Source organism: Castor canadensis, chromosome 7, assembly GCF_047511655.1.
Source record: "Castor canadensis chromosome 7, mCasCan1.hap1v2, whole genome shotgun sequence".
Classification (NCBI taxonomy): Eukaryota; Metazoa; Chordata; class Mammalia; order Rodentia; family Castoridae; genus Castor; species Castor canadensis.
In genome coordinates this window covers 16,659,406-16,674,581 of record NC_133392.1, presented here as the reverse complement: position 1 = coordinate 16,674,581, position 15,176 = coordinate 16,659,406, and the positions used below count along the sequence as shown (strand labels likewise).

At 46.2% G+C, this 15,176-nt stretch overlaps 2 protein-coding genes across 9 annotated transcripts in view; one reads left to right on the top strand and one right to left on the bottom strand.

Moving 5' to 3' along the window:
* The window catches only part of Vwa2 (von Willebrand factor A domain containing 2), a 43,033-nt gene extending 31,903 nt beyond the window's left edge, over nucleotides 1-11,130 (top strand). For both annotated transcript variants that reach the window (XM_074078255.1, XM_020178189.2), the window contains 6 exons: nucleotides 1,276-1,331; nucleotides 3,021-3,128; nucleotides 4,049-4,621; nucleotides 6,572-7,123; nucleotides 7,771-7,896; nucleotides 8,681-11,130. In XM_074078255.1, coding sequence (XP_073934356.1) covers nucleotides 1,276-1,331; nucleotides 3,021-3,128; nucleotides 4,049-4,621; nucleotides 6,572-7,123; nucleotides 7,771-7,896; nucleotides 8,681-8,787 — 1,522 coding nt within the window. In that variant the 3' untranslated portion in view covers nucleotides 8,788-11,130. The remainder of the gene's footprint in view (nucleotides 1-1,275; nucleotides 1,332-3,020; nucleotides 3,129-4,048; nucleotides 4,622-6,571; nucleotides 7,124-7,770; nucleotides 7,897-8,680) is intronic.
* Nucleotides 10,935-15,176, bottom strand: part of Afap1l2 (actin filament associated protein 1 like 2) — a 94,467-nt gene continuing 90,225 nt past the window's right edge. For all 7 annotated transcript variants that reach the window (XM_074078251.1, XM_020178192.2, XM_074078252.1 and 4 more), the window contains 3 exons: nucleotides 13,818-14,011; nucleotides 13,582-13,704; nucleotides 10,935-12,693 (listed from right to left, as the gene is read on the bottom strand). In XM_074078251.1, coding sequence (XP_073934352.1) covers nucleotides 12,667-12,693; nucleotides 13,582-13,704; nucleotides 13,818-14,011 — 344 coding nt within the window. In that variant the 3' untranslated portion in view covers nucleotides 10,935-12,666. The remainder of the gene's footprint in view (nucleotides 12,694-13,581; nucleotides 13,705-13,817; nucleotides 14,012-15,176) is intronic.

Genomic DNA, 15,176 nt, shown 5'->3' with positions numbered 1-15,176 from the left:
TCTACCAAAGCCTGGGGGAGGGACAGGGTCCATGGAGCTTTGTGGACTGGTGCTTGTAAGATCACTAGGAGAAGACTTGGAACTTTAGCACCTTCTTGAGTTCTTACTTGACATGTACCTTATCCCATTTTACGCCAGGAAAGACCCTGTCCCAGCCCAACCAGCTACCTCTGTTACACAGTCTGGGCAGGAGCTTGTTGGAAGGAGCTCTGTTTTGGGAATGTTAGAGAGGTTTTTAGTTGTTGTTGAGGCTAAATCCTCTATAATACAGCCTTAGATATATTAAGTACTATAGTATTCCAGGTGATCCTATATGAGGGGCTGCCACCAGCAAAAAGGAGGACTTTCTGCCCAGCAGTTAAGGAAGCCCTCCTGCTGTAGTAAGGCTCATCACCCCAGAGATGCAGGCGGGGGTGGGTGAGGTCCTGGGTGCAGAGTGCACGGCTTTGGAATCAGAATGACACGGTTGGGATCCCACCTCTCCTGCGGATCAGTAAGCATGCAATTTTGAGCAGTCTGGTTGAGCACTCTGAACCCACTTCCCCACCTGGAAGATGGCGGTCACTGCCTCTTCAGGTAACTGTGGAATCAAGAGAGCAACAGCGACACCTGGCACACTGGAAGCTACCTTGGGAATGGTGGGTGCAGTGTCATCACAGAATGCTAGTGCTCAAAGGGATTTGAGAAGTCAAGTCCTGTGGTTTATAAATCCCCTTGAGCTTTGGAGGCTTATGGGGTTGCTGGTGCAGACCAGACAGAAGCAGCGCATTTGGGGTGAAGGGATGGGGCTGGAGTGCTAGGGGAGGCCTTGGCACCTCAGTCACTCAGTCCCCTTCCCTTGCTCAGGAACACAGTTGAAAACTACAGATAGTGCCACCCAAGAGGGAACTGAAGACCAGAGAAGGAAGGTAACATGATTGGGTACACAGCCAGGATCTAGTGGCCTGATTCTCAGGACTCCCTCCCTTCTCTGTGTTGGGGTCTCAGAAAGTAGTTTATTAAAAAAAGCTGCTCCCATAGTTCGGAATTTTGCACACAGTTATCTCTAGCTTGCAATGCAATGGTCAGTTTGTATATTAGCTATCTTTTAAAAATCATCTCTGGGTAGTTTGAAGCATTTCTTACTCTATATGCAGATACAATTTAAGTCAGAATCAAGAAAGAAAACGAGGGAGTCTTTCTTCACCTACTTCTGCATTATAATCTTTATCGGTTTTTAGTGTTACAATCTTTAAAGCCTTTGATCTCTCACCACTCTATTTCCTTGGATTGTAGCTGGAAGAGAGTGTTCCTAAGCCACCCCACCACCTGCTACAGGACCACTTGCCCAGGTATGGTCTGCCTGGGTTTCACCAGGTTTTTCTGGACCACGGTAGTGTTTACCTGATGTCCGGAGTCCCCATTCCCCTTCCCTATATGATAGAGGATCTCATAGTGAAGATTCAGCAGCCACTAAAGTGCTGCTTCTGCTTTCAAATCCCAAACAGAAGGCATTATCAACAGCCTCACTCAGCATGGCTCCCCAGTGTGCCCTCACCTAAGATTCTGGTGTATCCCAGTGACCTGGGGGCTAAAGTTGTCCCCAGTCGTCTTGGTGTCTATTCTTGTGTGATCTTGCTGCTCCTGATGAGGTAAGGAGCCCATTTTCCAAAGCAGAGCCATCCGCAGGGAGCATCCTCCTCAGGGCCAGATGACCCCTGGGCATGACCTTTCACAGTGGTAAAGCTGCAACATCATTGTCTCTGAAACATAGGGAAAACTGACAATGGCGCTGCTGCTGTTCAGAAGTTTAATGGAAGGTTTTGGACAGAGAGAGACCGGAGTTTCAGTCCCCATGCTGTTCCTTACCAGCTTTCTGACCTTCTGCCCGTGACTTCTGTTCATTGAGTTGCAGCTTCCTCATTTGTAAGAGGGGGTTGAATGGGAGTTTCATTGTCCTGGGGTTGGGTTACAGTGACATGAAGCTTGCATGGGTAGTAGTTAGCCCATAGCAGATGCTCAGTTAAAGGCCTCTCTCAAAAGTCTAAACTTTAAGCAGTATGATCCCAAGTAATCGCTTAGTGTTTTGAAGCAAAAAGGACAAAAATCACCAATTCCAGTGGAGACCACGCTTAGCTGCTCAGCAAGCCCTTTGAATATGTGAACACGTAAAGATCCTACTTGTTCTCTGCAACCCTGTGAGGGCAGCCATGGGGTTTTATGTGCATTTTGTAATAATTGGTAAGGAAACCAATAAAGACTTCAGATAGTGATTGTGAGTATCAGCTTTGGAATGGGCCTGGTTTTGACATAGGCTATGGTTTCCTGTGTCACTTACCAGCCTCAAGGAAACATAATACCTAACTTGTACTTTGCATCCAAAAGCAAATACAGTATTATCTGTTAGGGAATGTTTGCTTCACGCTAGGACTTTTTACAGTCACACGTAGAGGAAGTGCGGTGATCAACATGCCATTTATATGAGGACAGGGAAGCAAGTTAAGGTGCACAAGGAGGTAGAGGTGGCCTCATTTATTACCAAGTTGCTGTGCCAGGCTACTACCTATGTGGTTCTTAAAGAAGAAAGGGCCCTGTAAGCCTCCCAGAATCCCCTGAGTCTTAAGACACCTGCCCTGTCACCTTGATGCTGCTTGATGATTGAGAGCATCACCCTTGGTACCTGCAAGGCCAGCAGCAGTTCATTGTGATGGCTGTCCTCAGCTCTGCCAGGCCTTCCCAGCAGCTGTGGGTAATTACGGTCTGTGGTCCCAGTGTCAGAGCTGAGAGCCAAGTCCCAAGTACACATCCCTGAGTGGGCTTGTAATTCACAGTGGGTCTTAGCAAGCCTTTCCCTGAGTGTCCTTAAGCAGCTCTACCCCACGCCCCAATAGGTACTGGTTGTTTTTCTCCCCCTTTCTGCTGGTTCCCTAGTGGAAAATGGGGAAGGGGAAGGGTTGGGCCCTGCAGGGCTCATTCCTCTGGCCAGCCCCCTTCACTCCTGTCCTGGCATGCTTGACTCTTAATGGGCATCTCTCTAATAGGCCCTTGTGACTCCCAGCCCTGCCAGAATGGAGGCACGTGCATTCCAGAAGGACTGGACAGGTACCATTGCCTCTGCCCGCTGGCCTTTGGAGGGGAGGCCAATTGCGGTATGTATGCTCAGAACTTCCAAGACCAATCACTGGGGTGACCTTCTCGTCCCCGCCCTCCCCCAACTACCAGGGAGAAACCAGCCCTTGAGTTTTAGAATCACCTACTTCCCCAGTACTCAATCTGACGTCCTGTGGTGCAGTCTCTTAAGTGCTCCATGAATAAATAATGGGGATAGAACTCTGGCAGGACAGTGGTTCCTGGCTTACCAGCTGTAAAATGGCCACTGACTATGTTTGAGCACCTTGGGGGCTGGTTCTGGACAAAACCTTTAATTTTCTCTTCTAAAAAAGAGGAGCCGGAGCCCCAGTGCCTTTTGGCTTTAGAGACGTGAAACGAAGATTATATGAGCTTCAGCTCATAGGGTGGTCGTGAACTGTAAACACAATCTATGAAGTGCTTAGCACAAATTTTCTCACATAGTGAGGGCTTGTTCAGTAGTAACTTTTAAAAGCGTGGTGTTGGGTGTCATCACAGATCCATATGGAAAAAGTAAATCTTGACCCTGTACTTTAAAACAGATGGATTATAGATCTAAATGTACAAAGGAAAGCAGGGAAGCTTCTAGAAGAAAACACAGGAGCATAGCTTCATGATTTTTAAGCAAAGGTTTCTCAGGACACAAAAGACATTAACCACAATGAAAAAAAGTGATTCAATAGATGCATTTTGCTTTTTAAAAAGTAGCTGGGGGAGACCCTTAGCCAGAACCAGGAGGGAAGGCACTGAGTCTGTCCCTAACTCTGGCAACCAGTGACCACTTATGCCCCAGGGGCCTCAGTTCCTCCGCTCATGTCCCTCTGGAAGGAGGTTTCTCTGGGAGATTTCACCTGAGTGGTGTGGGGGCATCTTGGTTGGGGCTGATCTGTACCCTACACTGGTCACAGCATGACAATGGGTGTCACTGTGATTCCTACAGCCCCAAAGCTGAGCCTGGAATGCAGAATCGATGTCCTCTTCCTGCTGGACAGCTCTGCAGGCACCACCCTGGAGGGCTTCCTGCGGGCCAAGGCCTTTGTGAAGCGGTTTGTGCAGGCCACGCTGAGTGAAGACTCTCGGGCCCGCGTGGGTGTGGCTGTGTACAACAGGGAACTGGTGGTGGCAGTGCCTGTGGGTGAATACCAGAACGTGCCCGACCTGGTCAGGAGCCTCGACAGCATTCCATTCAATGGTGGCCCCACACTGACGGGAAGTGCCTTGCTGCAGGCAGTACAGCGTGGCTTTGGGAGTGCCGCTAGGGCGGGACAGGACCGGCCGCGCAGAGTGGCGGTCCTGCTCACTGAGTCACACTCCCAGGATGAGGTGGCTGGTCCAGCGCTTCATGCAAGGGCCCGAGAGCTACTTCTGCTGGGCGTGGGCAGTGAGGCCGTGCAGGCAGAGCTGGAGGAAATCACAGGCAGCCCAAAGCATGTGATGGTCTATACAGAACCCCAGGACCTCTTCAGCCAAATCCCGGAGCTGCAGAGAAAACTGTGCAGCCGACCGCGGCCAGGTAAGTATACTGCACCTATCCCAGGGCTGGTTGTTGAGTGGGCAAGTCCGGCATTCTTCTGGTCACTACTGGCCATTATTCTTCCCCAGCACCTGTGCTAGGAGCTGGAACCAGTAGAGCTCAGTTTACTTGTCAAGAAAATGGGACCAACAGTTGCACTTCCTGAGGGGATTTTGTAAGGATTAGGTAAGACAAGCAATGTGTACACTTGGTACAAACTAAGTGCTTTGCAAATCTTAGGTATTGCTATTTATTGTTATTAATAATTTTATTAGTGTTAACAAGGAACTCTGAATCTCCCAAGCCTAATGTAGAACAGCAATACTCTTGTCTCTTTGATGGCAGCCCACAGAAAGAACTGTGTTCCAGGACACACGTGTGTACTCACAAACACACCCAATGCAAATGTCTCATGAAATGATACTGTCTACCTGAGATGTGTTCTCACATCTCTCTGTTCTCTTCTGTTTCACAGCCCACAGAGGTGATTTCGTGAGCTACTGTTGGAGGGGGGACTGGGGAACCATAGCCCTGGGAGTGGGCATTGCCATTCAGTGGACAGGGGCCTGGGCACACCCCAAGATGTCATAGCTGGAACACATCCTTGATGGTGTGTCCTGACTGCTCCATGTGGGCCAGTGGGAAACTGCACATGGGACTGAGCTTCTCAGCCTATGCCATTCTCCCCAGAGGCAAGCGGCCCTCCTCCTATGGGGGGGGACGGACAAAGACTGGACTACCCACTGATGTCCTCCCCCTCAGGCTAGTCTGTCATGGAAGACACAGTGATCTGTTTGTTTTTAAGGATAGATTTATAGAAAACAACACTACAATAGTAGAGGGTTCCTAGGTATCCCATATTAACCCCTTTATTGTAGGGTGCATTGTTGCAGTTAACAAGCCATACTGCTACATCATTATTTACTACAGCTCATAAAGACTTCCTTAGTTTTGACCTAATCCTTGTGTTCCAGAATGTCAGAACATTTAGTGGGCCTGTCTCCTTAGGCTCTTTGTGGGTATAACAGTTTCGCGATTTTCCTTGTGCTGGAGTGGTTTTTAAAAGCCAATAAATCAGGTCACCAGACCTTCTGGCTCCATTCTTAAACCTCCCCAGCGGCTGCCTCTGCATGTGGAAAGAACCAGGCCTTTCTGCTGCTTCTGAGTACTCCCAAGTCTGGTCCCTGCAGCCTCTCTGCAGCCCCTTATCCCTGCTTGGGAGCCCTCTTCCAGCTTCAGTCAATTTCTCCTGCACCTCTTAGCTGAAATGTCAACTCCCCAGAGAAGCCCTGAGCCTTCCACCAGTCACGCCATGTTGCCTGCTTGTCTTGCTCCTAACTCCCTGCTTTTCCCTCTACATGCTACTCACTCCATTTGTAATTCTGCATCCATTTCCTGTCTGTGCTGCACGCACTGTCAGCCCCCGGAGGGCAGGCATCACCTAATGCCCACAGCATAACCAGCGTCCTCCCTGAAAAGTAGGTGATGATGCTGTAACAAGAGGCCCCAAAGCTCAATGGCTTCTGTACTATAGAAGCTTCTTTCACAGTTCAGAGGTGAGGGGCCTGGGTCAGCAGGATGGCTTGGCCACCTTCAGGTCCAAGGTCAGTATTTCTCAGCCAGCAAGGAGTGAGAGGAAGTGGAAGGCAAGCAGCTTCCCCTTGCACAGATTTGAATTTGCACAGTTTCAAACTTGGAAACTGCAGTTACTTCTGACCATATTCCATTAAATGGAGCTTAGACACGTGGCCATACCCAGTTTTAGGGAGGCTGGGAGAAGTGGTCTAACTGGGTATTTATATTCCTGCTTACTTTCTAGTGGGAAGGGTGTTTTATGGCTTCTGTGTGGACAGACAGCAGACTGACTGATTTGGGCTCCATCCAGCCTAGAGTAGTCCCCAGTGTGCATGCCAGATCCAGACGAGGTGTCCACTCTGTTTGCTCCTGTAGGCTGCCAGGCACAGTCACTGGACCTGGTCTTCCTGTTGGATTCCTCAGCCTCTGTGGGACCTGAGAACTTCGCTCAGATGCAGAGCTGTGTGAGAAGCTGTGTCCTCCAGTTTGATGTGAACCCTGATGTGACACAAGTTGGCCTTGTGGTGTATGGCAGCCAGGTGCAGACAGCCTTCGGGCTGGACACCCACCTCACACGTGCTGCTGCACTGCGGGCCATCAGCCAGGTCCCCTACCTAGGGGGGATGGGCTCAGCCGGCACAGCCTTGCTGCATATCTATGACAAGGTGATGACTGTCCAGAGGGGTGCCCGGCCTGGTGTTCCCAAAGCTGTAGTGATGCTCACAGGTGGGAGGGGAGCAGAGGATGCAGCTGTCCCTGTCCAGAAGCTGAGAAACAATGGCATCTCTGTCTTGGTCGTGGGTGTGGGGCCTGTCCTGAGGGATGCCCTGCGGAGGCTTGCGGGTCCCCGGGACTCCCTGATCCACATAGCAGCTTACGCTGATCTGCCATACCACCGGGATATGGTCATCGAGTGGATATGTGGAGGTGAGTGGGAGAATCCACACCCTTCAGGGCTGCCCTAAGACAGGACGTCCCTGAATCTTCACACACATCATTACAAGTTAAGAACTCCCGAGTGCTCACCCTCCACGTGCCAGCGTATGTGCTAAATCTCCACACTTTTATAAAGTTCCAGAGAAGGCATAACTGTCTCCATGTGACATCTAAGGGGCAGAGCATTTAACCAGATACTCCTTCCCAAACTTGAGATCTATGCATTCCATTAAATAGATGGCATTTTTAGGAAACCCACAGCCACCCCACCCTCCCCTAAATAAGGACCCTGTGTTCACACAGACCTAGATAGTGAATGACAGCTAAGAGTCAACAGAGCCAGACAAGCCAGGTTCCAAGGCTACATTTTGCCAATGATCTCACCCTTTACAAAATATATGGTAGCAATTATACTAGTAAACAGTGCCATATCACCAGCATATCAGAGAGAAAGAATCTCTATAGCACATCAGAAAGGTGGGTGGAATTTTGTCTTATTCACCTCACCAAGTAAAATGGAGCACCAGCCATTAGCTAAACTGTTGCAAGACACTGCTCCAGAGTCCTTGCATCTGAACTGGGCTCACTTAGAGTAGGGGTCTTTGAGTCTGATCCAGGCTGGATGTTCTCCATTGCAGAAGCCAGGCGGCCAGTCAACCTCTGCAAACCCAGCCCGTGCATGAATGAGGGCGCCTGTGTCCTACAGAATGGGAGTTATCGCTGCGAGTGCCGGGATGGCTGGGAGGGCCCCCACTGTGAGAACCGTGAGTAATGACTCCCACTCTATGTGCATGAACCGGGCCTGGTGTGCTTAGTCCTGCCAAAAGCCACAACCTCAGCTAAGGCAGATCTGTCATTAAGTCATTTATTTGTTCACCCATGAAACATTTCAGAGGCTCTCACACATCCCAGGTGTTCTTCTAAGTAAAGGAAATACAGCAGTGAACAAATAAATATCTGCTCCATTCTAGTGGGGAAACAGATTATCGGCTAGCGCAGTACAACCTAGAATACAGTAGATGGAGCTAAGCACACTGAAGGAAAAACAAGGCACCTAGGAGTGAGGCGTCAGGAGCCAGAGGCAGGCAGTTGGGTGGATGTGGTAGCTGGAGGTGATGGGCATGGTATTTTGAGTGTTTCTGTTTGCTCAGTACATGCAAAGAGTGGCCATCTGCTGAGAGTGAGGACAGGGAGGTGGTACCTATTTGGGAGAGAAGCAAGTAACTATTAACAGGGACAGAAAGGTAACAGATTACGGATGCACAGGATGACTGTTGAGTAGCATCATAGGACCACCTGTGGCTCCTTTTCTTGAGGTTAGAGTTAGGTCACCAAAGTCAGAAGACAACTCTTGTCAGAGTTGTGGGTTTCTAGTCCCTAGCCCAGATTGGCTTCTAACAGAGTGGGTGGGAAGGCCAGGAACATGGAGTCTGTGATTGGGTATATTCTGCTTAGGGGTGGCTTTGATGGATATGAAGAGGCCCACAAGGGCTACTGACTGGTTGAGAAGACTAGACACTTGTCCTCAGAGTTCACTTCCTTCCCCAGGAATACTGAGAGGAGATGCCCCCAAGGCACATGGCTCCCGTCAAGAGCCTGCAGGAAGACAGCAGCCAACCTCTTCCAAGCAACTGCCTGGGCATCCCAGAAGCTGAAGGGGCACTGCCCTCGGCAAAGTGTGGTTCCTGGGGGGCCTTTGAGTGTCTGCTTCCAGCTCTAGGCAGGGTCCCCGGGCCCTCAAGCCTCCACCAAGGAGAACATCCCAGCTCCAGACATGCTGTTTAGGAGCAGTAATAACAGCTGATGTCACTCACTAATGGTGACACTGAAAAATCCTTGACGTGTCAGTAAATACTTTGTGTACCTGGTTATACGTTGTTGAGGTAAGACATCTGCCACTTTCCTCCTGAGGGTAAGGAGAAACTTGGCCAATTTGCAGGTCACTTTGCTCCCCCCAAGTGCTAGACAGAATTTTGTTGAGACAATAATGCCCAACAACAGAAAGCATTTGCTAGAGTTTCATTAGGACCACAGAATCAATGACATTTCTTGTTGAAAAAGTGTAGACCTTTTCAGTTCCTGAAAGACCTCTTGTATACATTTAGCTTGAAAAGGGACGTATGTGACATTTGTGACTTCTGATGACTGGATGTGTGTGGGGCCGAGACCTGAAAAGATCTCAGACTGGAATTTGAAGGTGTTGTCTATGAGTGTACAAAGAGCCCAGGTCTGGAGGGGCCATAGGCAATTGGTTCAAGTACTTGGGCAACAGCCCTTTTGGGGAGGTGTGAGTTCTGATGGGTTTATTGAAAATTTCCTTTATCCAGCTTTTAGTGGGGCAAAAAGGAGAATTCTTAAACTCAACAAGCAAAGAAAGGATAAAGAAACATAGGGAATTTTGCTTTTTTAAGAATAGGTATTAAGCTAAGTTTTTGTTTTGGTTTGCTTTTTATGCCCACTTTTAAAAGGAAGATTTCAAGAGATGCTGGTTATTTATTTAACAGAAATACCGTACTTACATGGTGAAGAGGATTTGAAAATTTTTTCTGGCAAACTAGGTGCTTACCTCTGCAATATTTACCAATCAATTCTTGCCCTTGGGCTTGTTCAGAGTTGAGTTTTCAGTGGAAGCTTTTGTAGAGCTCTGGCATAAATCCAGAGACTTTATCATTGTTTTCAATATTTTAATGCATTGTTTTACCCATAAAAGTTCAAGGCTACTTTAAACACCACTTAGCTTTAAGAAGTTCGGGATTTCTGGTGCTTGAAGAGACATCACCATGGTGTTACTGAATGTTAAATAAAATGTCTGGTATCCAAAGCATCGGGTCATGACAATCATTTGTGTTCAAGGGATATTTTCATTAATAATTGACTTCCTGTATTACACTGTCCTTCACAGAAGGCAGCATCAGGGCAGGACCACATACCCATGGAGGGATGCTGATCTGTGCTATTGGAGAAATTATATGGATTCATTGTTTTAAAATTAGCAGTTCATTGTATCATGTATGCTGACTGTCTGGTTCAAGGCCATTTGGATGCCTGAACTGAATTACCTGGACTTCAGCAACAAACTATCTCAGCTGATGTATTAAAAGCCTTTACTGTTTCTCTTTAGGAGCTGGGGTCCCTGCCCTTGACATTTTTTAAAAAATCTTTTTCTAGTTGAAGATGCCAGTGATGAACTCAACCTTTTTCAGTGTCCTAACAGCAAGGGAATTACTGTCCTATTGCCTGACCAGTAGTCTAGTGATCTATTTTCCTTGCAAAAATTAAAACATTGCAGATAGGTCAGAAATCTTTTATTGTTTTTGGAATGATCCTGATGCTAGCCACCCTGCTGAACCTCCCCAACTCCAGTTTTAACAATTCAGTCTCTTGTTTTTCTGGGGAAATATCATTTACAAATGATAGTCTTGTCTCTTTCTTCTGAAGTTAAATATTCTTTTTCTTGTCACTTTGCATTGTCTAGGCCCTCCAGAATAATGTCTTTAAAAGTGGTGGTAATGACCTCTATCCATGTCTGGTTCTAGACTTAAAGGAGCATGTTCACCGTTAGAACTGTTGTAATTTCTGTGGGTCACTATATCAAGGTTAAGAATTGCTTATTCCTATGGCTAGGTGACTGAGAGTGTGAAGTGCTGAAATTTATGGCCTGCTTTCCCCACTTCCTTACAGATGCAGTTTTTCCTCATTTAATCCATTCATGTGATAAATTACATATTGTTATATTTTCACTCACTGAACCACTTTTTTTGATGCCTTGGATAAAGTCCATTCAGTAATAACACTGCTGAAGTTCATTTGCCAGTATTTTATTTATGATTTTTTTCATCTGTATCCAAAAGTGAGATTTGGTTTTTCTTTTTCAGTAGGTATATAAATTTGATATCTGAGCAATGCTAATTTTATTCCGTGAAGCCTGTATTTCTCAAACTTTTCACTCTGCTATATCACAGTATTTTCTTGTAAATAAAGTCTTGTCAGTATCTGTACCTTAAAGCCTCCTCTTCAATTCTACTTTCTCGTGCCTTAGGTTGTCTTTTTAGTGCATTGTTTTTTTTCAAGGAACCAGAATTTAGATTTGACATTTTTTAAATAAACACATTTAAACTCCCTTAATTACTACTTAGGTAACCTTGCAAGCTTTTCCCAAAAATTACGTAGCAGTCTGTTTAACTTCCAGGAGCCTAAATTTTCAATTGCCTATGTTTTTGGTACATTGTTAATTATACTATTAAAATCCTCTTTCAGGTCACTTGATTTAAGGAGGCTTAAAATCTCTTGCTAGGATCCCATCTTGTTGTTCTACCAGTTTTTACTACATATAGTTTAAGCTTAGTGTGTAAATAATCAAGATATTTCATTCCATGAAGTACAAGGAAAATCCAAAATACAATAAACATTTTATTTTTAAAAATCTAACACTTGGTAAAGGTCACCAAGTGTTTATAACACAGGAAATAAATGCCCTGGGATTAGAAAGACAATAAGAATAAAAAAGACTTTTTAGGAACCAGTGCTAGAGAACACTGATTTAGAACCCCCTACAAATGAGGCAGGGATGACAGATGAAATGTTTCAATCTGTGTTAAAAAAAAAAAAAAAAAGCACTGCCAATTTTAAGAGAAGAGGATGGTTACTTTAACCAAAATTCACTACTTTTGTCTTCAAGGGAACTAGAAATTCAAACAGCTTCAAAACACTTGGACTAAGAGAGCATTATATTAAATAACTCATTCCCTAAAAATGGCTTGACCACAGGACTGAATCTGTAAACATGGTAATTCTTTTTCCTATAGTGATATAAAAAGTCAGTTAAATCTCAAAAGACACTTCTCATTGTGCTAAGCAACAGGATTTTAAACATTTTTTTCTATATAATACAGCATCACAATTTTATTTAAAGACAGTTAATTCAGGCCTGCCTTAGACTGGAAAAAAGTCCTTAGTGGGGTCAGTGTCTCAGCTTGGCCCCAAATATTTCCCCTCATGCTGTTTTTCAAAGTCCATACCAGAGGGGGATTTTACATAGGTACTGTCAATGCTGTTTAAAATCACCAAAGAATGAGTTGGACCCACTAATATTGGTGAGAACAGATTTGAAGGCAAGGACAGTTTAACCCCCAGCACTGCATATTGCATTAAGATGATGGTGAGGCATTTCGGCCTTCTTAGTCACCAAAGCCATGTGGCTCTGATACCATCCATGATTTCTCTTCCACCAAAGTCTAATCAGAAGCTTTTCACTACTCAGAAATCACGATAAAGCAATGGATGAAAACTTCAAAAAAGAAACATAGCCCATCCCTAAATACAATGTCTCAGGTCTTCAAAGAAGTCTTTGTGGTTATTACTGTTGTTGCTGTTGTATTCCCTCCTCTCTTAGCCAAAGTTCTCCATTCATAGTACACCAGTCCTTGCTTTTTCTTCTCAACAGACTCACCCTTTCTCAGAGTTGCTGTTGTACCAAAGCAGGATTGTCACCAAGGTCCACATTGACACAAGAGTTTTTAGACGGTGGTTGTTTCCTAACTTGCTCCTTTCTTCTCCCATTCCTAGAGAGCCATTCAATTACCCATACCCCCCCCCAAAAAAGAAGGTTATTCTCTGTAGTAATCTTTTTCTTTTCTTCTGTAGCAATCTTTAAGAAAAGCTACTTTAAGCAATTACAAATAGAGATGGCAAATGTGTTTCCCACCCTGCCCTGCATGGAGCACCTCGGAAGAGACTCAAGGCTGTGACAGAGCAGAGTACTGTGAGCAATGAGTGATGTCTGCCACAGCAGCAAGGGAGTGGACACTCATTTGCTCAAGTGGATTTGATAGTTCACCACTGATGTGGGTGCCTTCAACCATCTCCAGCAAGTTAGCAGGATAACCAAGAACATTGTTTGTCAAAACAAAGGCAGTTCTAGGCATGTTCTTCATTGTATAAATGAGTTGAGGATTAATAACACTTTTTTGTCTAACCCTCAGGGAGAAACTCAATCATTGGATCCATCCCTTATTTACGTCTTACTGAACCTTTTGCTAACTAGCTGGTTGGATGACTTTGGGCAAACCACATCACCTGTCTAAATATGTTTATTCAGTTTTAATGGTACAAGTTCCTTGGGAACACTGACTTTCTGGTTTGAAAACTCTCCAGTCACATTCTGTCCCTGAGACACAGCTATCTCCTGGAAACTACTACTGAGTAATAAGGAGGTCATAGATAGAAGTTTCCTTAAACTTACTAGGAAGAACACTTGAATCACATGCTAGCACTTTTCTAGTGAACCAGTTAACTAGTTGGCGAGTGCCAAAGAATAAGCCAAAGGCACAGTGAAGCTACAGCCACTGCTGCTTTCTGAGAGCTGGGTACAAAATAACCTGTGTCAGAAGAGGGGTCTCAAACCTTTGCAACTGTTCTGGCCATAATAGAGGCTGGGAGTGATTGCTTACCTTGGCTTTTTGGAGGACAGTGCCTTTGCCTGTGACCATGACTGAAAGAGGCCTGTTCTTGAGCACAGAAGCAGAGTTGACTGGGGTGCAGTCTGGGGCAGGGGTGGGGGTGCCAGCTTTGGGCTGTGATTAAGGAGGAGAGCAAGGATTGGGTCAAGGGGAAGAAGATATGGCCCACTTCCCTCAACCCACATCCACATTGCCCTGCAAGCAGCTCAGAGGTGCCTGACACTCACACGGGGGGTGATGTTATCCAGGTGGGTGGTGTCCACTGTGGTGCCCAGTGTTACAGGCCCAGCTTCAGCCTTCTTCAGGTTGTCTTTCACCTCCATGATGTTGAGCTCGAGGTCCACACGCTTGCTCTCCTCGATCCGGCACTCCTCTTCAATGTCTTTCAGTTTCTGCTCCAGGCTGGCCAGGACTCCCTTGTCTGGAGAGAGAATTAAGCCAGCTGCAGAGAGCAGCATTTCAGCCAAGGCCAGGTAGCTGTGCTGGGTAGAGACAAGGTTTACATACCCTTCTGTCAGACAAAGGCCCCAGGCTGATGTGGACCACAGCTCTGGCTCTAATACTGAGAGCTGTTAGAGGAGTGGGCCTGTGTGTGTGCACTGGGCAGCCTCAAAGCCCAGAGCTGTGTTAGCATTCTGCAAAGGCTGGGAAGGCTCTGGAGGAAAAGAGCTCTGCCTTTACAGAGGCCTAAGTCCCTCTGGTAGCTTTTTGGGGGTTGGGTTTGATTTGGTGGTGCTACCTCTTTTCTTGAAGTCCCAGTTTGGTGTGCTCAGGAATTTTTAAGGACTCACAGATGGTCACATTCAACAGCTCATATCCTAGCCCTCTAGTCTTGGCTGAGTAAAGATGAAGTCCAGCCACTGTCATCTTACCTCTGAGCACTGACAATATCTGTGACAGTTTATCTTGATTGTTGACTTGACTGAATTGAGAGATGCCTTGGAGATGCCTTGGGTATGTCTGTGAGGGCATTTCTAGAGACAGATCATGAGGACTCTCACCTAATCAACCTAATTCGCTGAAATTGAAAATTTCAATTGGTTTGAAAATTTGAACAGACTATTGGGAGATAGTGGAACTGTGGAAGGTGGAGCCTAGTTAGAGGAGTGGGTTGCTGGGGGTGTGGCTTTGAAGGCTACATCTTGGCTCTGGCCCCTTCCTGTCACTCCTTTCTGCTTCCTGGGCACTAAGGGTGAACAGCTGTGTTCTACCATGCCCTCTCCACCAAGATGCTCTGCACCACAGGCCCAGAAACAAGAGCCAAGCAACCACAGAATGAAACCTCTGAAACCATGAGTTGAAATACATCTTTTCTCCTTTAAGTTGTTTATCTCAGGTATTTTGTCACAGCAACTAACATAATATACAAGAATGCTGAATCCTCAGAACCAGAGAATACCCATTTATAGAGCAGATAGCAAATTGGTGGTTACTTAGGGGTAGGAGAGTTGGGATGAAATGAGGAGGGACTAATAGGTACTGGTTTTCTTAGGGGTTCAAAAATGGATTGTAATGGGCTGGGGACATGGCTCAAGTGACAGAGTGCCTGCCTAGCAAACTAGCAAGCATAAGGCCCTGAGTTCAAA